This window comes from Bos mutus, unplaced genomic scaffold (genome assembly GCF_027580195.1).
Source record: "Bos mutus isolate GX-2022 unplaced genomic scaffold, NWIPB_WYAK_1.1 CTG266, whole genome shotgun sequence".
NCBI classification, from domain to species: Eukaryota; Metazoa; Chordata; class Mammalia; order Artiodactyla; family Bovidae; genus Bos; species Bos mutus.
Genome location: NW_027219767.1, coordinates 76791 through 101843, shown reverse-complemented (window position 1 = coordinate 101843; position 25053 = coordinate 76791). Strand labels below are relative to the sequence as shown.

Here is a 25053-nt window from a genome sequence, read left to right as displayed (position 1 = left end):
TTATGAACAGAATATTTTTACCATATGCATAAGAATGTGCTTAATCTTTGCACCATAGACAAGTAGATTGAGAAATGGAGGGAACACCAAGTAAATGCTAGAAATGAGGATGTGGATGTAAGGTGAGATGTGAGAACCAAACCTATGTCAAAGAAGGAGAAGAAGGCAGGGAGGTAGAGTTGGAAGAAGACACCAATATGAGCGATGCAGGTATTGTAAGCTTTCAACCTTGCCTCCTTCTGGATCAAAAGAAAAAGCTGTGATAAATATACACAGGACAGGGGCACCCTCGCGTGTAATAAATGCTGCTGGGCTGCAAACCCTGGGGACTACTTGGCTGGCAGAGTTTGCTCTCCCTCCCTCTCTACCCTAACATTTTGGGGTGGGGAGAAGAATTATTAAAAAAAAAAATATATATATATATATATACACAGGACAATGTAATGAATGTAAGGCCAAACCCTGCACAGTGAAGTTCAGTTCACTCAGTCATGTCCGACTCTTTGCACCCCATGAACTGCAGCATGCCAGGCTTCCCTGTCCATCACCAGGTCCCAGCGTTTACCCAAACTCATGTCCATTGAATCAGTGATGCCATCCAACCATCTCATCCTCTGTTGTCCCCTTCTCCTCCTGCCTTCAATCTTTACCAACATCAGGGTCTTTTCAAATGAGTCAGCTCTTCGCATCAGGTGGCCACATATTGGAGTTTCAGCTTCAACATCAGTCCTTCCAATGAACACTCAGGACTGATTTCCTTTAGGATGACTGGTTGGATCTCATTGCCATCCAAGGGACTCTCAAGAGTCTTCTCCAACACCACAATTCAAAAGCATCAATTCTTCGGCGCTCAGCTTTCTTTAGAGTCCAACTCTCACATCCATACATGACCGCTGGAAAAACCATAGCTTTGTTGGTAAAGTAATGTCTCTGCTTTAGAATATGCTATCTAGGTTGCTCATAACTTTCCTTCCAAGGAGTAAGTGTCTTTTAATTTCATGGCTGCAATCACCATCTTCAGTAATTTTGGAGCCCAGAAAAATAAAGTTTGACACTGTTTCCACTGTTTCCCCATCTATTTGCCATAAAGTGTTGGGACCAGATGCCATGATTTTAGTTTTCTGAATGTTGAGCTTTAAGCCAACTTTTTTTCACTCTCCTCTTTCACTTTCATCAAAAGACTCTTTAGTTCTTCTTCACTTTCTGCCATAAGGGTGATGTCATCTGCATATCTGAGGTTTTTTTGATATTTCTCCCAGCAATCTTGATTCTGGCTTGTGCTTCCTCCAGCCCAGCATTTCTCATGAGGTACTCTGCATATAAGTTAAATAAGCAGGGTGACAATATCCAGCCTTGGCGTACTCCTTTTCCTATTTGAAACCAGTCTGTTGTTCCATGTCCAGTTCTAATTGTTGCTTCCTGACCTGCATACAGGTTTTTCAAGAGGCAGGTCAGGTGGTCTGGTATTCCTATCTCTTTCAGAATTTTCCACAGTTTATTGTGGTCCCACACAGTCAAAGGCTTTGGCATGGTCAATAAAGCAGAAATAGATGTTTTTCTGGAACTCTCTTGCAACAGTGAAAGCCAAAAAAAACCATAGATTCTGTTGACCCAGAAATTTCCTGCAATCAGTTTCACAATGGCCATATGCTCACATTAGGGGTGGGAATGACTCTTGTATGGTAAAATTATAACTAGAACTTTATAAATATTAGGCACCAGATTATTTCAGGTGGCGCTAGTGGTAAAGAACCTGCTTGCCAATGTAGGAGATATAAAGAAGCAGGTTCAGTCCCTTGGTTGGGAAGATCCCCTGGAGGAGGAAATGGCAACCCACTTCAGTACTCTTGCCTGGATAATCCCATGGACAGAGGAGCCCATCAGGCAACAGTCCATAGGGTCTCAGAGATGGACACAACTGAAAGCGACTTAGCACACATGCAGACACAAGAATGGTAGCCTGGAGTGGTACCACAGCCTTGATTTGGGGTAACTAAAGGGATGGGTGAAGATGGCAATATGTCTCAGTGGATGGTGACTTAGTGGTCCAGGGCCATGGCAAGCAGAAAACCACCTCTATGCACTGAAATGTGTGAATAAGCACTTTTGAGGCAATCAGAAATCAAAATAAATCTGTTACATGAAACCAGAAGATTCCAAGCATCTTGGGCACAATGCTGGTACAAAGGGCAATATCTGTGACTCCTAGCATGCCTAGGAAAATGTTCATGGCCTCATGGAAACTGTGTTCTGATTTGATAATGATAAACAGCAGGAAATTTCTAATCATAGGAATGAGATACATGACACAGAATGGAGTTCCAATCCAGCACTGCACAGACTCTAGGCCTGGGATCCCTATTAGGGTCAACACAGAAGACATGAAGACTGTGATGTTGGAAATGGACATAGTGTCCTTGGGTCTTCTGATGCAAATAAATGTTTTTCAGTTAAAGCTACTTCTTCTTTTTCTACCTTTTATTTTCACCCAAAGTCAACATATTGAGTCCTGATTTTATATAAATCTGAGATCATATCATCCATCTAATTTACATATCTAAAGTATTAAAGAAAGATCCAAAGATGTACATCACTCTTTTTAAGAAAGATATCCCATAAGTAGAAATCCACAGTTCTTGTACCACAGTAAAATCTTTTATACAATATTTTAAAACCAGCAAAACAACTAAGGTAGAAAATAAACTTCTGACTTGACTGTTTTAATTTCATACCTTTGGACCAAAAAATAGAGTTAATAATTTTTCTTGAAAATTTTATTTTAATCAAAGTTTGATGAATTTCTCCACATTCTACTTAATTGCTTTGCTACTGTTTTTTGTCAGTTGTCTCTAAATCAGAAAGAGTTGGTTTGGACCAGCAAATACTCAGACTTCTGACCAATATATGAGAGTGAAAAGTTTACTATGAAAGAGAATAGAGATATAAATACTTTTGACCCAAAGTTTTATATATATATATATACATATATACCTCAAACTATACTATCTGTCCCTATTAAGACAGAATATTCTTCAGGAGAATGTGAATGAAGAGTTTAAAATAAAGGTTATTGAAATCCATAAAGATTTAGTGAATTTGGGCTAAAGTTATTGCTTTGGTTTAAATTTCTAGTCCCCTTTATTTTTTCCTCATAATTCTAATAGAGCTCTTAAATCCAAATGCTTTTACCCTTAGTTGATTAAAAAAAGTTTAAGAAGACTTTATATTACAAAGAGATAACAGAAATCTATTTTCCCAGCTGCATGTCTCATGTAAAACAGAGAAACTCATTCTTTAAACTCATTCAAATACTCAAGGATGGATCATGACAAATCTGTAAACCGACTGAAATAGAGCCTTGTTTTGTGGGTTTAAACAGTTGGAAGCAGAAAACACTATAAGATCAATAACAAATCAATAGAGGATATCCATTCATTTGAAATAGATAATCTGGAATACAGAACTGACTTGAACCAAAAAACTTTTAACAAAAAATGAAGAAATGTGGATATGTTCCTTGGCCGGAAACATAGAATAACAACCAAAAAGGAGGAGAGCCATTGGGACAGATGACAGTTTTGTTGTGAGACTAAAGAAAATTCCTGTCTGTCTCAAGAGTTCACCACCTGCCTAAAACTGCTGGGGTTAAGAAAAGTATGAATTTTTTCCATTAATCACTGCATTATTTGTTAAATGCATCAAACAATCAAATAATCCTCAATTTGGATGCCTTTTTATAATTTTACCTGTAAAATGGAGATCTCTTTTTTATTGAGAACAAGACTGAAATAAAGAGGCATTTATGTCATAATCCAGAGGCCTTTGTCCAATGAATAGTTGATAAACAGAGAAGATTCTGCCTGAGACTTGTGATGGCTGAAAATGCCAAGTAAAAGGAAGAGCCCTAATTTTAATGAGGGAGAAAGGTTATTTTGGTATATAAAAATGAATGGCAGGTGGAGCAGATTTGAAGGAAGTTTGATGTCTTCACTGATTATTATTGAAAAAATGGTAATCCTCACTGCTCTTCCCAGTTGTTATAATTAATAAATTATTTGAAAAGAAACTTTTTGAGAAAGTTCAGAAATAATTGCTCCAGGTGAAAAAACCACTAGATATTCAGGCAAAGATAAATGAAATTTCTTTGATTATAATATGGAAACACTAATATTTTTAATCATGGATGTCATTTTAGAATCCATGGATATAATTATGGAATGAGAGTTCGTGAAATTAAAAAAAAAAGAGAGGGAAAAGAATTCATCCCCTTGGAAAAGAAATGTGCTTGATCTGTTAATGCCATTTTCTTTCTCCTTTCTATAATAAAATCTATTGAAAAGAAGAAAACTGAGTATGTATAAACTCTGTAAAGATTGCCATCTGAATGCAGGATTTTTGGAATTGCAAGAAAATTTCATCTACTCTTTAATTCTCAGTGGCATTGAGGAGAAGAAATATGGAATATACAACAGAATGGCACATTAATTAACTATCTCTTCAAGAAAATCAGAGACTACCAATTGCTATTTCTGTCCCAAGATGGTAATAAAGGACAGAAATTGTTGGACCTAACAGAAGCAGATTCAAGACAAAGAAATGCAATTTGGAGAAACAGTTTCATGTTTGTAGATATTCTGATAATCTAGGATGTTTTTCACTGACCTACCCTGACATCCTGGATGAATTCAAATAGCTAGCTCCAAAGGAGTGTAGAAGCTCTTTCAGTGATGGAGGTTTTGTTATTTGGTTGAAATGGATTGTAGAGTCCCATGAAAATGATGTTCAATTTGGATAATCAGGATTAAGACACAGGATATTTTTTCTTCATTTTTTTTTCCAATTTAATGTATTCTTTAGCATGTTTATAAATATAACTTTTATCCTTCAGGAAAAAAAAAAAAAAGATTTAGTGAATTTGGGCTAAAGTTCATTGCTACAGTTTACATTTCTAGTAAACCTTATATTTTTGCCTATAATTCTGAAAGTTTAAATCCTTAACGTTTTTGCCCTTACATTAGATTTAAAAATTCCATAATAACTGTAATGTATATTACAGATACATAGAGGGAGCAATTGACTGTGTGGCAAGAGAATCAACTGTGGAAATGTAAAGAGATGTAATCCCAGACTATTCTTAAAGACTCAAGGATATAGGAACATGTGTAAATACTTAACTTGACTGGAATAGAGCTTTGTTTTGTGGGTTTAAACAGTTCAAAGTTACCAATTTATAAACTTATCTGGATAATTTAGGCACTTGGAAGAAACACAAGCTGGAATCAAGATTGCTGGGACTGTATCAATCACCTTAGGACTGCAGATGACACAGGCTTCTCCGCAGAAAGGATTCTCCAGGCAAGAACTGATAAGAATTTGGGCTTATCAGTTCTTAATGAAATAGATAATCTGGAATACTTGCGTCATTCTTGTGAACCCACACATAAAGAATTAATAGAAAATGAAGAAATGCAAGGATATGTTCCTTAAAAGGAGTTAAAATCAGAATAGAAATAGAAGACTGAGGATTGACATTGGGAATAATTGAGCAGAGACTACCAAGAAATTGAGGAATTTGTGATCATTTATCAATTCACTGAGAACTAATTTTTATGAAAACCTGGGTCATGAATTATATTAATATTTTTTTTTCTGATCAAAAGCATTACTTGTTAAATGTTAAATGTGACAGAAATTTCAATCAAATAATCCTCAAAACTTTGGAGAAATGTTTATAATTCTGAGAAAATAAAGCTAGCTTATTTCTTTCTTTCATAGACTCTCCAATAAAGTTGCTTTATGTCAGTAATCTCATGAGAAGCAAATCCTACAATGAATAGTCAATAAATCGTGCAATAATGCAGGAAGCAGCTGTGGTTCGTGCTGCTAAAATGCAAGTAAAAGAATGAAGAGGTAATTTTAATGTAGGATTTGAGCATGATCTGACAAGTACAGAGAGAGGAATAGCAGGTGGGAAGTATGTAAGTGAATACAAGGATGATGGGATGGGTTGATTATTATTGAAAAAAATGGTAATGAAAAACTATGAAGATAAATTTGGGAGTGAAGAGACTTACTCACCAACTGTTGGGAGCTGGTTCTGCTCTAACTAGATACATGAAGAGTACTGTCATTTTCATATCACTATCACCCATGGCTTGGAACTCCTCAGCTTGTCTTATCCTTTGCAGAATGTGTCCTGAAATACCTCTTCCTTTTACCTGTACCTTTGTAACTGCACCTAGTCAACATCAGGAACTTTAATTATGTGGTGTTGGGCCATCTTCCATGGGTGCCCATCTCTGAGATAACCTTTTATGCTTTTCTTTTTTATGTGAAATACAGAAATCCCTCATTTTTTGTAGGTCTGTCTGAGATAATGTTTTTGCATTTATTCTCCAGTAAAACTCACAAGAAAATCTGTGTTATTCTGGGGTATACATCAATTTATTCAGCTTGAATTAAAACAAAAAGCTGCTAGCTACTGATTTTAATGTTTTCTAATGGAATTGTGAAAAGGAGGAGTTATAAACACAAAATGAGGCATTTATTACCCACTAGCTAAAGACACAGGGTTTTTAATCATGCCTACTTGGGTTATTTGGACCTCAGTTCAGTTCTGTCATTCAGTCATGTCCAACTCTTTGAGATCCCATGAATTGCAGCACACCAGGCCTCCTGTCCATCACCAACTTCTGGAGTTCACCCAAACTCATGTCCATTGAGTCAGTGATGCCATCCAGCCATCTTATCCTCTGTCGTCCCCTTCTCCTCCTGCCCCCAATCCCTCCCAGCATCACAGTCTTTTCCAATGAATCAACTCTTCGTATGAGGTGGCCAAAATATTGGAATTTCAGCTTTAGCATCAGTCCTTCCAAAGAACACAGAGAACTGATCTCCTTGAGAATGGACTGGTTGGATCTCCTTGCAGTCCAAGGGACTCTCAAGAGTCTTCTCTAACACCACAGTTCAAAAACATCAATTCTTTGGCATTCAGGTTTCTTCACAGTCCAACTTTCACATCCATACATGACTACTGGAGAAACCATAGCCTTGACTAGACAGACCTTTGTTGGCAAAGTAATGTCTCTGTTTTTGAATATGCTATCTAGGTTGGTCATAACTTTCCTTCCAAGGAGTAACCGTCTTTTAATTTCATGACTGCAGTCATCATCTGCGGTGATTTTGGAGCCCCAAAATATAAAGTTTGATACTGTTTCCCCATCTATTTCCCATGAAGTGATGGGACCAAATGCAATATCCCTGAAATCATTGCTACAACTTTCAGATAATTCCTTACCATTCTCCACCTCCACACCACACACAGGCTAAGTACAGAGATTTAATTTTAATAGGCTGAGGGTTTTTTTTAATTAATTAATTTATTTTAATTGAAGGCTAATTACTTTACAATATGGTGGCTTTTTATTAATACATCAACATGAATCAGCCATGGGTATATACATGTGTCCCACTGTCCTGAAGCCCTCTCCCACCTCCCTCCTCACCCCATCCCTCCCAGAGCACCATAGGCTGAATTTCTTTTCTGTTTTTCTCATTGACAAATAAGTATAAAGTCTATTTAAATGCAAACATATTCTATACTAATGAATTCTATTTAAATAGAATTCCTTCTATGTGACCCTTCCTTTTAATGAGGCAATTCTGATATGAGTTTTATGTTCCATTCACTATTGAAAGTGGCATATTGAACTCTCCTACTATTTTTGTGTGGCTGTGTATATCTCCCTTTAGTTATACTGAATGCTTCCTTCACATATTTGGGGTCTCTAGTATTTATAATGTATTTTCATAGTGAATTCTCCGTTTTAATATTATGTGATGTCTTTGCTTTTAAGTGAATTTTTTTTTTTTTTTTGCCATGCTCTGCAGCTTACAAGATCTTAATTCTCAGCATGCATGCTTAGTTGCTCAGTCTTGTCTGACTCTTTGCTACCCCATGGAATATAGCCCAGAGATTAACCCCATGGACTTTAGATTATAGGCTCCTCTGTCCTTGGAATTTTCCAAGCAAGAATACTGGAGCCGGGTTGCCATTTCCTCCTCTAGGATCTTCCCAACCCAGGGATCAAACCCACATCTCCTGTGTCTCCTGCATTGGCTGGGGATTCTTTACCACTGAGCCACCTGGGAAGTGCTTAGTTCCCTGACCAGGGACCAAATCCCTGGCCCAAGGCAGTGAAAGTGCTAAGTCCTATCCACTGGACCTACAGGGAACTCATGCTGACAATTTTAGCTAAAAGTTTATTTTGTCTGATAAAAGCATCCCCATACCTGCCTTTTGTTTGCCATTGTCATGAGGTTTCTTCTGCGCATTTACTTTCAGCCTCCATGTGTTCATAATTCTTAAATCCATTGACTCTCTTGTAGATAGTATATAGTTAGATTTAGTTTTTATTTAGTCATATATCTTTTACATATATCTGGTTATCCATTAACAAGTTTTGTAGTCCTTCTCTCACTGTATTTTTTTCACATTTTGGTTCATGATTTATATTTACAGAGCTTTTTAAAGCCAAATACTTTATGGGTCAAATTTATTTCTCCATTATTCAACAAGATGTCATTCCAAAATTTCTTCTGCCTCCATATCTTTAATAGCGTGTTCTGTTTGCTTTATTGTAATAAAGTGTTTCCTTGGTTTATTTCTTTCTTGAACTGTAAATCAGTCCAAAATTAGAAAACGAAATGTCCCTCCCTGTGTACTTGGTTCTTCTTAAAAACTCCCATGAGTCCTCAGTGTTAAAGATTGATTAAAGACAATTTAAACATGATCTCTACCAGTGCAGCATCCTGGGAGAACATGAAGGTGCATGGGCAGAGGAATAGCAAAGAGTAAAGAAAGATCTGAAGTCTTTTTTTGGAAGTCAGTTTCTCCCATGATTTTAGCTCATATTTTAAGATGATATATTAATTCATTCAGGCATCATCATTGTTTACATTGATAATATTGGATTAAACTCTCTATAATGCTGATAGATAATGTTGCTGATAAGATAATGTTATATGTTATCTTAAAGCCTTCAGATTAATTGATCTTGAATACAATTGATAAAAAATAGAGAAATGTTAAATTGTTCATTATACAATGCCATTTTTATTGAAGTTTTAAGAAGTCTCAGGTATTATCCTTGTTCACACAAGTGTAAATAAGACAAAGTTACTGTCCTCTACAAACTTGTGGTAGATGATTTTAAGAATTGGAATTTATTTGTCTCTATTTTTAATTCTACAACTTAAACCTTCAAATTTGGGTAAAACTCAAATTTGGGTTAACATATTAAAATGCCTTTTGAAGGATGTGCTCTATTTAAGTCCTATAATAATTTTGTTTCCTAAAAACATTTTATCTGTGAATAGACCTAATTTATTTTTATAAATCTTTTTTGTGCTTTCTTTCTTATACCACTAATTCCATGTTTACAGAATTTGGTTTCCATCTTATAGGTTTTGTGTTGTTGTCATTGGTATTATTGATTTTACATTATTTTTATATCAGTATTTCAGAAAAAAATAGACAAAAATAGATGTCATTAAAATTTTCAAAATATAGATTCACAAGGAGATATCAGAAAATGAATCATGGCCAGAATTACAGCTAAGTGTTGGATTAACAGTTTGAAGATATGAATGTTTGAGATGATCCTTAGAAGTTATCTGGGATCAACTGCTGTTTTCTACAAGTTACTTATCTGTGCATGTCTAAGTGTTACTCAAGAGAAAGCTCTAGGTTGTAAAGTACAGGGCAAAAACAATAATGGAAACAAGTGGAAATCACAATATAAGAGTTTTTAGAGTAGTAAACCAAAGTTCTTAAGTATTGGATGATTCATTAAGTGTCTCCTTCCATTATGAGTATCTGAGATTTAAAATATTTTTTCAAATGTAGAAATGTGTAGAAGACCTAGCTTTTAGCATATTGATGTTGCTACTTTGAACTAACCTAAATTTTCTTTAGAAAGATCCACTAATGATTAAGATGTTTGGAGCATACAAATATTGTTAGCACATGGTCACGGATTTGTTTGGTCTTCACTCCATAGACGATTGGGTTGAGAAAAGGTGGAACTAACAGGTAAAGGTTAGATAAAAGGATATGAACGTATGGTGGTATGTGAGAACCAAACCTATGTGTGAAGAAAGAGAAGAAGCCAAGGAGGTAGAACTGCAGGAAGACACAAATATGAGTGATGCATGTATTAAAGGCTTTGAATCTTGCCTCCTTCTGGGGCAGTTGAAAGACAGTGATAAAGATCTGAATGTAGGACAAGGTGATAAAGATTATGTCAAATCCTAAGATAGTGAAGGCAACAAATAGACCATAGATCTTGTTGATCCGTATATCTTCAATAGCCAGCTTCACAATGGCCATGTGCTCACAGTAAGAGTGGGAGACAACTGTGGTTCGGTAGAATTTGAGACGATATTTGATTAGTACCAGGCATGGCGCTCCAAGTATGGCAGCCCTGAGTGTCACCCCAACCCCAATGTGAGTCAAGAGTTTTTGGGAGAAGATGCTGGCATGTCTCAAGGGATTACAGATGGCCACATAGCGATCTAGGGCCATCGCCAGCAGGACACCTGATTCAATTCCCTGGAATGAGTGAAGAAGCCACATTTGTAGAAGACATGCTTCAAAAGAAATCTCTATCAAATGAAACCAGAAGATGCCTAACATTTTGGGGAGAATACAAGTGCTAAGTGCAATGTCTGTGGCCCCCAACATAGCGAGAAGAATGTACATAGGACTATGGAGGCTGTTTTCATATTTGATTATCACCAAAATTAGAGTATTCCCAATTACTGCCATAAGGTACATGACACAGAATGGAATCCCAATCCAGCATTGCACTGACTCCAGGCCAGGAATCCCAATGAGTGTTAATACAGAGGGCATGAAGACTGAGCCATTGGGTCCGAGCATGGCGATTTGGTCAGTAGACTCAAGTAGGGATACCGCTGTTTCATCTCCTATTCCCTGTTAAGTCTAAAAAATTAAAAATAAGGACAAATTATTTAAGTAAAACATACTTTAGTTCAATTAGGAGGATACCATTTTATCGGTCCCAATGGCTCCTCTCTAATTTTCAATCTCTTTTTCCAATGTCTTTCAATGATCAATTATGAGATTCTATGTTTCTGCATGCCTTTATCATTTTCAATGAGAAAAATTAACTGGACTGGATAACTTCTTTCTAGTCTTTGAATACTGGAACAAATAAATTCCCTTTAGTTTGTGTTTGCTAATCACCCTCAGTGCTGTCTTTATGACCCGCCAATTCAAATTGAGGGAATAATTCATTTAATTCAAAGTAAAGAATTTCAAAAACTAAACTGTACCTAGATTAGACATGAAGGATCTATACCAGTGGTAAATCATTCTGCTTGATTATAATCAGAAAACAAGTTTAATGAGAATTTTTTTTTCATTTTGAAACTCACTTTTTTTTTTCTAGGTTAGTCTCTTCATGATTGGATCCCTCTGCAATAGACTCTCAGACTGCTTTAAATCTAATTTTTCAAATTTTCAGTATTTTCCTAAAGACAAGCTCTACATCTTTACCTTCTGTTTCTTAAACTCTGATAAGATAAATCCATTAATTTTATTTTATTTTTGATTTTTAAAAAACTTTTTATTTTGTATTGGGATATAGCCAATTAACAAACAATGTTGTGATAGTCTCAGGTGAACAGTGAAGGGGCTCAGCCATACATATACATGTATCCGTTCTCCCCCAAACTCCTCCCATCCAGGCTGCCACATAACATTGAACAGAATTCCATCCACAAAACATTGAACAGGGTTCCATGTGCTATACAGTAGGTCCTTGTTGGTTATCAATTATAAAATAATAGTCTGTACACATTGTTCCCAAACTGTAACTCCTTCCCTCTTCCTTTTCCCCAGCAACCCTAATCTCATTCTCAAAGTCTATGAGTCTGTTTCTGTTTTGTACATAAATTCATTTATATAATTTCTTTTTAGATAATGGGTGTTACCTTTTATCCTTAGCTTGAAGGATAGCTTGAAGGAAAATCTAATGTTCTTGTCCTCTCCATCATCCTTCAAGTTACTCTTTATCCTTAGCTTGAAGATCTCCCTTTTAGATCTTTTCTCACTATGCCCTGTTGTGTGCAAATCACTTGTATTCAATTTCAAATACCAACCTATACCTCCTATGCTTCCCTTTCATTATCAATAAACATTTAGCCTGAATATTTAGTTTTTCTTAACTATTTGCAGTAACATACAACTTTCTATGAAATTTAATGTTTCCTTTACTTAAAGCCTTGGGCATCTTATAGCCACTAAAACTACAATTTCTATCAGGTAAACATTTTTATTTTATATAGCTGTTTTTCATAGGAGCAGAATCATCTCTTAGTCTCTGCCCTTCAGTGATTACTTCACCCATAACACTGTATGCTTCCAGGGCCTCCTATGAGTGGCTTTGTCTTATCATTTTCCAAAGTCTTCAGGGTTTTTCTTGCCTGCTGATGAAAGTTGCTCAGTTGTGTCCGACTCTTTGTGATCTCTTGGACCATACAGTCCATGGAATTTTCCAGTCCAGAATACTGGAGTAGATAGCCGTTCCCTTCTCCAGAGGATCTTCCCAACCCAGGGATCAAACCCAGGTCTCCATCATTGCATTAGGATTATTTACCAGCTGAGCCACAAGGAAAGCCCAAGAATACTGGAGTGAGTAGCCTATCCCTTCTCCAGCACATCTTCTCAGCAATTCCCTAATATTTCTTCCTGAATAGCATATAATATATGTTCATATGTGTGTGTCTTTAACCCCAGTAAAAGTAAAATCTGAATTTGCTAATTGTAAATATTTCCTTTGATTAATTGTACAGCTCATTTTTGGAACTATTAAGACAACATATAAAACATAAAGACAAGGAGAAGTCCTAAAACAACAGATTTGGAACAAGAAAAATCTCACGTTCTTGTCCTTTCTGTTATCTTTCAAGTTTTCTCCCTGATAGATTATCTCTGAGACAAAAAATGATGTCTATGACCTATCTCAGGTCAATTGCAAGAGCATTTATTGCTTTCCTTTTTTTTTTTTTTTTTAATTTATTCATCTGCTGTCAAGGTTTTCCTTTTGGAGACCTATATTCAGGATCTCTCCATTGAGCAAATACATAATATGCCAGAATAGATGCTTTGCAAATTAGAATGTAACACTACTATACACATTTGAAAAGTTTATTTCCTAGCGATTTTCTTCAATACATGTTAATTAAACATCCACTATGATCCAAGTATTATTTGTAGAAAATGGGAAACAAATATCAACTTATTTATTGTAGGCATATGAAGTAACTATATTGTGCAGAGTGCTTGGAATTCAAAAAGTGATGTCCAAAAAGTAACGACCATTTATCGAATATGTTTTGTGTTGTTCTGTTTTTAAGGTTTTTAACTTTTAAATTACTTTATTTTGTTTGGATTAAGATACTGGCATCATTTTGTTGTTTTTAAGTTGCCAAGTCATGTCTGAATATTGGAGTGGGTTGCCATTTACTTCTCTAGGGGATCTTCCTGACCAAGGGATCAAACCCACATCTCCTGCATGAGCAGATGGATTCTTTATCACTGAGCCACCAGAGAAGCCATTGACATCATTACCTTATTTTTTAGTGAAAACCAAGACATTTTGCTATTATAAATAATACTTTGATCTAAATTCTATGGACTATTGACCCAGAAAAAATAAAAAGGTAGTTTGTGTCCTCCAAGATTTTACAGATCTAATTTAGTAAATATTTTGAGATAGACATCAGAGTGTAACTAAATCATAATGGAATGGGTTTTTAATGAAAATACACTAAATATTTCAATCAGTTTGCTCTTCCTCAGAATCTGAAAGAAAATATCTCCTATATTAACTTCTTAATTCACCACAAAACACATACAATATAGTATATGTTTATCAGATGCTACATGTCTGACATAGAACCCCACTTGCAATATCATTCCTCCACATACACTCCAACAATCTCTGTGATTTTTCTCAAAAAAATGTGTGCTATTCTCTTGATCTGGAATGTTAATTTGAGAGATTTAACTTCGTCATATAAGGAATATTTGTTCAATAGAATCTGAATACCATGGAAGTCAAAGCTCTACAGAAGTAAATATTGTGAATAATTAGAGAAAGTTGAGCAACAAGAGAAGACTGCAGTAAACAAACAAGCAGATATGTAAAATAGACAAGAGTGTCTTCTGTCTGAAAGATTATATCTCTTATGAAGAAAGTACTAAAGTAGTTTCCTTTACAGGTGATAGTTTTACATTTCTAATGTGAAATAAAATTCGTATTATATACATAAGACAAAAAATTTAAACGTGAAAACATACCCTCTGTCCTTTTGTCTCCCTTCTTTCCTACTATGCATTGTTTATATGAAGTATGCATTGACCAAACTGCTCCCATCTGCAGACATACCTTCTCCACTATAAACAGCAATACTCTCCTGGAACCAGTAAGACAACTCCTTAAAACTCTTTGATCTTGTAAGGGCTCAGAATAACCCACCACTTTGTACTTGTAGATCTGGATCATGTAAAGGGTTAAAAATACATCTTTTAAGGTACAGTTGTCTGTCTCAAAAAATTTATATAACTGTGCTTTGAGTTCTCAGAGAAGGCAATGGCACTCCACTCCGGTACTCTTGCCTGGAAAATCCCATGGATGGAGGAGCCTGGTAGGCTGCAGTCCATGGGGTTACTAAGAGTCAAGACACGACGGAGGGATTTCACTTTCACTTTTCCCTTTCATGCATTGGAGAAGGAAATGGCAACCCACTCCAGTGTTCCTGCCTGAAGAATCCCAGGGATGGGGGAGCCTGGTGGGCTGTCTATGGGATCACACAGAGTTGGACACAACTGAAGTGACCTAGCAGCAGTAGCTTTGAGTTCTAATAGGAGGGAAAGTTCTGAGAGCTTTTTAAGATGCTATTCCTGAGTTATAACCCTCAATTTGGCTCAAATAACATTTTCTATTTCTTGTTGTTGTTCAGTCTCTCATCCATGTCTGACTCTTTGTAACCACATGGACTTCAGTACTTCAGGCTTCCCTGTCCTTTACTGTCTCCTGGAGTTTGCTCAAACTCATGTCCATTGAGTAAGTGATGCCATCCACTCATCTAGCCCTCTGTCATCCCCTTCTCCTCCTGCCTTCAATCTTTCCCAGCATCAGGGTATTTTCCAATGGGTCAGTTCTTCGCATCAGGTGGCCAAAGTATTGGAACTTCAGCTTCAGCATCAGTCCTTCCAATGAATATTCAGGATTGATTTCCTTAGGATGGACTGGTTTGATCTCCTTGCAGTCCAAGGGACTCTCAAGAGTTTTCAACACCACAGTTCCAAAGCATCAATTATTTGACTCTCAGTCTTCTTTACAGTCCAACTCTCACATACATATGTGACTACTGGAAAAACTATGGCTTTGACCATATGGATCATTGTTAGCAAAGCAATGTCTTTGCTTTTTACTATGTTGTAGCCCTTTCTATTTCTTAGATTAGTTTTTTTCATTGACACCAACTTCATGAGTCCTAATATTCTTCTATAGTAAGGCTTCCTTGGTTATTAAATGCTTTTTTACTGCTGCTGCTGCTGCTAAGTTGCTTCAGTTGTGTCCGACTCTGTGTGACCCCATAAACGGCAGCCCACCAGGCTCCTCTGTTCCTGGGATCCTCCAGTCAAGAACACTGGAGTGGGTTGTCATTTCCTTCTCAAAGCATGAAAGTGAAAAGTGAAAGTGAAGTTGCTCAGTTGTGTCTGACTTTGCGACCCCATGGACTGCAGCCTACCAGGCTCCTCCGTCCATGGGACTTTCCAGGCAAGAGTACTGGAGTGGGTTGCCATTGCCTTCTCCTGTTTTCTTACAGGGCAGGAAAAAAAAAAAAAACAGTCTTTAATGATTAAGAATTAACAGTTATGTGCCTTTAATCAAATTGGGAGAATAAATTGCCTAGGAAGTGGAATCATTTTTCAGTGGAATCATAATCAGATAAAAGAGATGTGGGGGGCACTCAAAGAGAAAATAGTTTGTACAAAAACCACAGAAGATCGTGAGCTATGGCAGGGCTGTATATAAAAAAATGTGTTTCATATGTAATATATTTCATAAGCAGAAATGATGGATAATAACAAGCAAAGAATACAAAAAGTGAAGTTAATGTTTTAAACCAAATGATTTAACATTTTAGGATTTAAGATCATCTTTTTTTGGAAGGTAAAAATATTCATCTTCTAGCAGCTTGATGAATGGCTTGAAAGACATGGCAGCTCAGTGTGATGAGACTTGGATGGGAGACTAAGTCAGAAAGATATTTGTGACAGTCCATACATTATATTATGAGGAGATGTGGTCTACAAAAGAATAAAAAGAATGCAAAATCTGCTGGACTCATTGTCTTTATGTAACAGAAATTGGAAGGGATGAGGCTGAGTGTTCTTTGGTTGAGAATTATAGCAATGAATGACAAAAGACAAGATGCAAGAAACTTTGTATGTATAGATGTGTTTGTTTAGAAAGAGAAGAAAGATATCTTTTTTTTTTCATCTATTTTGTATATTTTGTTACAAAACTGGTTTCAAAAGCCACAGTTGTTATTTCACCACTATTTTATAATATCCTACATGCCTATTTTTTTAAATTTTATTTTATTTAACTTTACAATATTATATTGGTTTTGCCATATATCAAAATGAATCTGCCACAGGTATACATGTGTTCCCCATACTGAACCCTCCTCCCTCCTCCCTCCCCATACCATCCCTCTGGGTTGTCCCAGTGCACCAGCCCCAAGCATCCAGTATCGTGCATCCAACCTGGACTGGCGACTCGTTTCATATATGATATTATACATATTTCAATGCCATTCTTCCAAATCATCCCACCCTCTCCCTCTCCCAAAGAGTCCAAAAGACTGTTCTATACATCAGTGTCTCTTTTGCTGTCTCGAATACAGGGTTATTGTTAGCATCTTTCTAAATTCCATATATATGCATTAGTATACTGTATTGGTGTTTTTCTTTCTGGCTTACTTCACTCTGTATAATAGGCTCCAGTTTCATCCACCTCATTAGAACTGATTCAAATGTATTCTTTTTAATGGCTGAGTAATACTCCATTGTGTATATGTACCACTGCTTTCTTATCCATTCATCTGCTGATGGACATCTAGGTTGCTTCCATGACCTGGCTATTATAAACAGTGCTGCGATGAACATTGGGGTACATGTATCTCTTTCAATTCTGGTTTCCTCAGTGTGTATGCCCAGCAGTGGGATTGCTGGGTCATAAGGCAGTTCTATTTCCAGTTTTTTAAGGAATCTCCACACTGTTCTCCATAGTGGCTGTACTAGTTTGCATTCCCACCAACAGTGTAAGAGGGTTCCCTTTTCTCCACACCCTCTCCAGCATTTATTGCTTGTAGACTCTTGGATCACAGCCATTCTGACTGGTGTGAAATGGTACCTCATAGTGGTTTTGATTTGCATTTCTCTGATAATGAGTGATGTTGAGCATATTTTCATGTGTTTGTTAGCCATCTGTATGTCTTCTTTGGAGAAATGTCTATTTAGTTCTTTGGCCCATTTTTTGATTGGGTCATTTATTTTTCTGGAATTGAGCTGTAGGAGTTGCTTGTATATTTTTGAGATTAGTTGTTTGTCAGTTGCTTCATTTGCTATTATTTTCTCCCATTCTGAAGGCTGTCTTTTCACCTTGCTTGTAGTTTCCTTTGTTGTGCAGGGGCTTTTAAGTTTAATTAGGTCCCATTTGTTTATTTTTGCTTTTATTTCCAATATTCTGGGAGGTGGGTCATAGAGGATCCTGCTGTGATGTATGTCAGAGAGTGTTTTGCCTATGTTCTCCTCTAGGAGTTTTATAGTTTCTGGTCTTACAGCCAGAGCCGGAAGGGGGCAATCGCAGCCCCAGAGAAAGAGAAGAAAGATATCTTAAATGCTGAAATTCATAAGCTAGGGTAAATATACTTTGGTCATCTTTATAGCATAAAACTTGAATTATTAGTGTTACATACAGGTCCAATTTTGATTCAAACTGAATTTCAGGATCTAAAAGACTTAAGGAATTCAGGGCTCTAAATCCACACTCCCTACAATCTCAGGAATTTTTCCTCAATGAACTCTCTGACATTCACCCACTGAGCTCTATCTCAAGTCCTCCAGTGACAGAGGACTCTCTGTTTTCTCAGATAGCTTGCCACATTTCAGGTCAGCTCTGAATGTCAAACAGATCTTCTGTACAACATCCTTAAATGGGTTCCTTCTAAATTCCTTATTAAATTTCCAAATATGCAATTCAATGACACACATTAGCTATGAGTCACGGCAGTGAATTGCACAGGATCTGAAGTCAGTCAACAGATTTTAAATCTGACACAGACAGTTATGAAACTTTACATGGTCTTGATTTCATTACTAAGGACATATTCATGGATAGAGACATATTACAGTGTGATTGTGAGTATTATATGACATAATCCATCTAAATATTTGGAAGGAAACATAAGATGTATTGATCTTTCAATAAATGCCAGTTTTTAATAAATGAACTTTTACCTTTTTCTCACAAATCACTCCAGATATTAAAAGAGCATTTTATCTTAAAGAGAATTTCTACTGAATTACTTGAAGGGTATCTTTTCTTCTTGCATCTTTTCTAGTCTAAACATGTATAATTTCCTGATCTCTTAAAAAATAAGCTTTCCATTCATCTATCAGCATGCATATTATTCTCTAAAGGTCCTTCATTTTGTCAATCTCACTTAACAGTTTGTCACCAATCATGGCTTAATTGATTCTGAAATGCTGTGAAAAGCATAGGACACGTCTTCCTAGCGTTTCATCACTTAATTACTGTAAGATTATATATTTTTTATCCTGGAATTATATGATCAAGTTGTGTGTGTGTGTGTGTGTGTGTGTATATATATATATATATATATATATATAATATATATATAGTTTCCCACACTCAGTGCAGAATTTCAAACCCAAAGACTTACCAGGAATCCTCTGTGGTGAAACAGGTTGAAACCATAAAGCAGAAAATGATCTGACGTTTCAGATAGTGAAGGATGAATGTTTTGTACTGTAGCATGCACCTGGGGGACTGGTTTTTACCAGTCCCTGGTGAGCTTTTGGGTTCACTGGAGACAAGAATGAAAAAGGCACACTGTTGTTCAGAACATACAAGATTTATTCTCTAATGGTTTTTCACCTAGAAAAATTTCTCAAACTTTGGTTTCACTCTGGGACTGGGAAATAAAATGAGTCTCCTTTTAAAAGAGAAGACAGTGTCCCAAGACCACACACACACAAAAAATCAATGATGCTTATTAAAAAAATAATGAAATAATAAAGGTAGACAATAATGAGAGAGTCATTTCCTAGGCAGGTTGATAGGAAATCTAGGGGTCCCCAAGGAGAGAGGGGTCTGGAATTCTCAAGGAGGAAGAAAGGACAAACTTTTCACAGTCTTTGTAGACCAGGACCTGGGGACTGGAGTCGATGAAAATGAGAGGGTAACAGGCAGGAAGTCCAGGGGTCTCCAAATGGAGGAAATAGCCTACAAGGGTCAGACATTTTTATCTCTCTTAAGCAGGAAACAAACTAGCAATATTTTTTTCCTTCTCTATACAAATTTAAAGGAGGTTTCTCTTAAAATACTGTGTTGCCATAATGACACCTGGTTTCTGAGTGAGTTAGCTATTCTTGAGCCTAGAGATAAACAATGCCTTTTTCTTATGGAAATGTTTGTCTTAAGAAATGTACTATGCCTTTACCCCAAACTCTGACTCCAAGTTGGTTCCGCTCTTGGTTCAGAACCTACTTGACAAACCAGTATTTATACTCAGATATTGTTCCCTTAATCTATGTAAATGAAACTATTTGTATGGTGGTCTGCCCTTCTTCAAGATTCAAGTTAATCATTTTATGGCCCAGGATAAACCATTTGGTGCCAAGATTATCCCAAAATGCATCTTATGGGTGAGGGCCTGGTGCCATTCTGAATTTTAAGACATTCCTTTCTTTCATTAACAGACTGCTTGACTAAAACATCCAGCTGAAGACTACCAGGGGGTTGCCCCCAAGACCATCTCATACTTTAATAAAACTTTATTAAAAAAAGCGATCAATGATGGCCCCGGATTGAAAAAGAATGAAATTCAATAACAACCTTTCAATAACATCTTGAGATATTCAGATTGATCAGCGTGGACATGCTGGCAGAGAAGTGAAAATATGTATTTTTGTAATTTAATTCTAGTTGGGGTACAAATATTTCTTCTTTATGCACATGGTTGGGACTGACTGGGAATGTTCACCTCAGAGCCTCAGTTACCAGTCAGTTTCTGATTTTCTTCTGGACAAAATCTGGTGACATAAATCTTTTCTGATTCCAAACCATCTCTCTCCAAACTGTCCCAGTTATGTTCAGAGTGATCATGAAAAAATAGTATACATTTTCAAAATTTTTAATGTCCTTCTAAAATTTATATCAATTTCCCAACCTGAAACTGTTATTTATGTCAGGTATTATACTTACTTGGTTTAATCAAGGTTTATGACTCACAGTAGGGATTTTAAACTTAAGTACAAGAGAGAAGTTATCAACCCTGGATTACCTAAAGGCCTTAATTAAAATCACACTGGTTTTGCCCTATGTCATTGGGTCAGGTCCTATTTAGAAGCTCTATTCCTTTTGAATTAGGAGACTCACTGACCACATCCTCTTTTATTAAACAGCAATAAAATCATCATCATCTTAGAAAAAGCAATGGTATAGGATTGAAGGCAGATATACAGATAAGCCAGATCAGCCTGGATCAGGGTATGTGCATGTCTTCACACCTGGGCACTCAGTGATTCACATCAGTAGATTGAAATCAGCCACAGCTGAGTATCTGCACCAGAGAAATAAAACCCAAAACCAGTGCACATAATCAAATAAAAAGAAATAAGTTTAAGTGAAATGTGAAAAATAAAAACAAGCCTGGACATCCCTTATGGAGTTTTCTGAGTGAAAATGGATGTCATTACCAGCAGAGAGAGAGGGATCATAGCAAAGCTTATTTGGAGAGAGATCTGCCGGGAGCCAGCGTGAGGAACTCCACCCATGGCAAAGATCATGAGGAAGGAGGCTCGGCATATGCAAAGGCAGGATCAAGCCTCAGGAGTCCTCCTGGAAATTCTCAAGCATCTACCCCCCAAAACCAGAATCTGCCTACTTTACTTCTTTGTGCTCTCACCTACACCTCTGACTTTACGGGGGGCTGTCCCCCACCACCTCACTCTGAAAAAGAGTTAACTTACAGCTCCAGTTAATAAAATTCCTGGGCATGACAAGAGTGTTTCAACCTACAAACTCCTTTAGAAGTCCTCTAGCCTGCCTGAACAGGTTCTTCCAGCTACATATGATTGTTCAGAGCCTCCCAGTCATGAGAGACATGAGATGTTCTAAACTGTCTAAATACAGATTCCTTTGAGCAGTTAAAAGTTTGATTAGAAATTGTATTGGTGAAGGGTTTTTCACTTTTTGGGCCAATGTTTGCTGCTAAGTTTCCATATCCCTTACCTACTGTGTCCCTGGCAGTGTATTGATTAATATAATTGGTGTACAGGAATGTAAGTAGTAGCTTTAATGTTTGTAACCTTGGACCCTTGAGTTAATTCTTTTCTTGTTATAGCCCACCACACCCTTGCCCTATAGGAATGCAACTTTATCTAATACTTTCAGAGGGTGGTGCCTGACTTTAGAATAATCACCTTTAGAGAAAAATAAGTTTTCTGAAGAAAGGATCTTAAAATGTTGACAGGCCCTGGCCAGAAGATGATGTAAATCACCTAAACTTTTGCATATGATAAGTTTGAAAGCCTGGCTTCGATAAGGATCAAGGACTGCTGACCTTCCCCCATTATCATCTATGCACAACTTAAGGTATAAAAACTACTTTGGAAAATAAAGTGTGGGCCTTGTTCACTGAAGCTTGGTCTCCCCATGTCGTTCTTTCTCTCACCTTCTGGCTGAATTCCCCATCTGGACCATGGAGGCTCATCAAGCCTACTAATTGTGCCTGGGCTTCTAAGATCTGACCAGGGAGGCCTTAGTGTCTCCTCTCCTTCAGGAGAATGGGAGGATGCCTGCAGCCTACATAGGTGACACAAATTCCTTATTTTGGAATTTTATTAGCTTTCCACGTAAACCAAGTTATTCAGCCTCTTTTCTCCACTGCATTTTCTCACTGAGCTATCCTTATTTGATCACTCTTTATATCTTTAATTCTATCGTATCCTGACTGCCGAAGCCGTCTCCCCTTCGAATTCCCTGGATCCACTGGGGCTGGACCCTGGCAGAGCTCTGTTTCCTTGGTGCAAGAGTAGACTCAGGTATCTCATGCATTAGAATGTCATTCAAATATGAAGATAAATGAAACTCTTATTTATGCTACAATCCAAATGAACCTTGGGAACATTAGACTAAGTGAAAGCAGCCAGTCATAAAAGGTCAAATATTGTTTCATTTCACTTATATGAGATGTCCAGAGAAATGAAATCACAGACACAGAAAGTCAATTAATGTGTGCCTTGAAATGGGGAGTGGCTGCTAAAGGGGGATGGAAAATCTTTATTGGGATGATGAAAATGTTCAGGGGTTTGATAATAGTGATGAATGTCCAATTGCTTGGACATTCAAAAACCAGAGTTGTATACTCTTAAAAGATTGTGCTAAATGGTATGTAAATTATATTTCAATAAATTTTAAAAAGATTCATTATAGTATACAGAAACCATACTAAAAAAATATATCAGATATATGCTTTTAAATTTAGAATACATAAAATAATTGTGGTGATGTGATTTAATGATCAAGATGGCAACTAAGCTCAAATATAGTTGTTAAATATTTATCCTGGGGAAAAAGTTTATATTGGAATTTGGCATTCTACTCAACTTTTTGGTAAACACCTTAAACTGTTCTAAAAATAAATTAAAAATAATTAAAAAACAGGAAATATCATTTTATAGCTGTGAAAATAAGTTTTTTGAGTTTGGAACACCTCTTCCTCTACATTCCCTCATTAGGAAATCATGTAAATTATTATCATTATTATTATTACTGTTCTGAGAATAAATGCTTATTATGAAAATTTGGTAGGATTTTTATGTATTTATTTTCTGAATGTTCCATTTATTATGCATTTATTCATAATTAAAGTGTGTCGTGTATTACACGACTAATATTACATATGCAAATGTGCATTCCCAATATACAAATAAATTGAGCTGATCTTTAGATTATTAGGCATTTCTTTAGCCATTTCCTTTTTTTTCTACCCTCCTAGTAGGAATGCTGTGTATAATATAGAAAATTTGTATATTCATGTTGTCGCAAACAATTGGATGTAACTTAGTGACTAAGCAACCAAAAACCCAAGCAAATGGAAGATGAGAAAGAAACCATTTTATTTTTCATAAGATTGAGAGAGGGAAAGTGAAGTGTTTGTTGCTCAGTCCTTCTGTGACCCCATGGACTACAGCCTACAAAGCTCCTTTGTCCATGGAATTTTCCAGGAATAATACTGGATAGAATTTCAGACAAATTTTCTAACTGTATGTCTGAAAATATCAACAGTGCATTTAATAATCAAATCTCTTTCAGATCAGTCACTCAGTCATGTGAACTCAGCACCCCATAAAGAAGGCTTCCTGTCCATCACCATGCCTGAGTTCACAGACTCACGAAATGTGATGCCATTCAGCCATCTCATCCTCTGTCGTCCCCTTCTCCTCTTGCCCCCAATCCCTCCCAGCATCAGAGTCTTTTCCAGTGAAACTCTTCCCATGACGTGGCCAAAGTACTGGAGTTTCAGCTTTAGCATCATTCCTTCCAAAGAAACCCAGGGCTGATCTCCTTCAGAATGGACTGATGATCTTGATGGGACTCTCAAAGAGTCTTCTCCAACACCACAGTTCAAAAAACAGTTGGACATAAGCCTTCTTCAGTGAACTGAGCCCATCAAAAACCACTGGAAAAACCATGGAAGATGAGAAAGAAAATGTCCTGCTTTTATTTTTCATAAGATTTTCATGGAGTCACCATCTGCAGTGATTTTGGAGCCCAAAAAATAAAGTGTTTGTTTCCACTGTTTCCTTCTGTCTACCCCATGGACTGATGGGACCAGATGCCATGATTTTCGTTGTCCATGGAATTTTCTTTTCACTCTCCACTTGAATACTGGATCAAGAGGCTTTTGAGTTCCTCTTTCTTTCTGCCATACAAATAGTCATCCACTGTCTGAGGTTATGATTCAGGAATCAATTCAGCAGTGTTTCTTCCAGTTCATATCTCTTTGTACTCTGCATATAAGTTAAATAAGCAGGGTGACAATATAGAGCCTTGAACTCCTTTTCCTAATTGGAACCAGTCTGTTGTTCCATGTCCAGTTCATATCTCTTTAGACTTCTTTGACCTACAGGAATTCCTCAGATTTTCTTCTATCTTTTGTTTTCATTTCTAAGGATTTATTTTCTTACTATTTTAAAGCTTTATGTTGAAGTCTAACACATATACACAAATCATTTGTTTTAAAGCTTAAATAATTTTTCACAATATCAGAATAAATATGAAACAATCCATTTGAGTAATATAACACTATTTGCACCTACAAATCCCTTCCTGAATTTTTCATTACATCATAATTTCTGCAAGAAAAGGAAAAGACACATATTCACTATTGTATTGTTTTATGTTTCTTATTCTCATTAACCAAGTAGAATCCATAATCCTTCTGACATATAATTGTCATGGGCAAATAGAATCTGGAAACCAGCTTACATGCTGGCAAATTAAAAATAAGAACAGTAAAAAATAACAATTAGAATATTCTGGATTCACAAATAACACAGATTTTTGTTGTTTTGTTTTGAAAGATTGTTACTATTGCACAAAAGAAAAAGCCTGAAAGTATTATTCACGGTAAACT

The 25053-nt window shown here is 36.5% G+C and overlaps 1 protein-coding gene and 1 pseudogene across 1 annotated transcript; both read right to left on the bottom strand.

Moving 5' to 3' along the window:
• Positions 1-2410, bottom strand: LOC102273499 (olfactory receptor 52A1-like; annotated as a pseudogene).
• Positions 2411-9985: 7575 nt separating this feature from the next.
• On the bottom strand, positions 9986-10942 carry LOC102274069 (olfactory receptor 52A5). Its single transcript, XM_005909999.2, has one exon. The coding sequence runs from the start codon at positions 10940-10942 to the stop codon at positions 9986-9988; it is 957 nt and encodes a 318-aa protein (XP_005910061.2).
• Positions 10943-25053: the final 14111 nt, after the last annotated feature.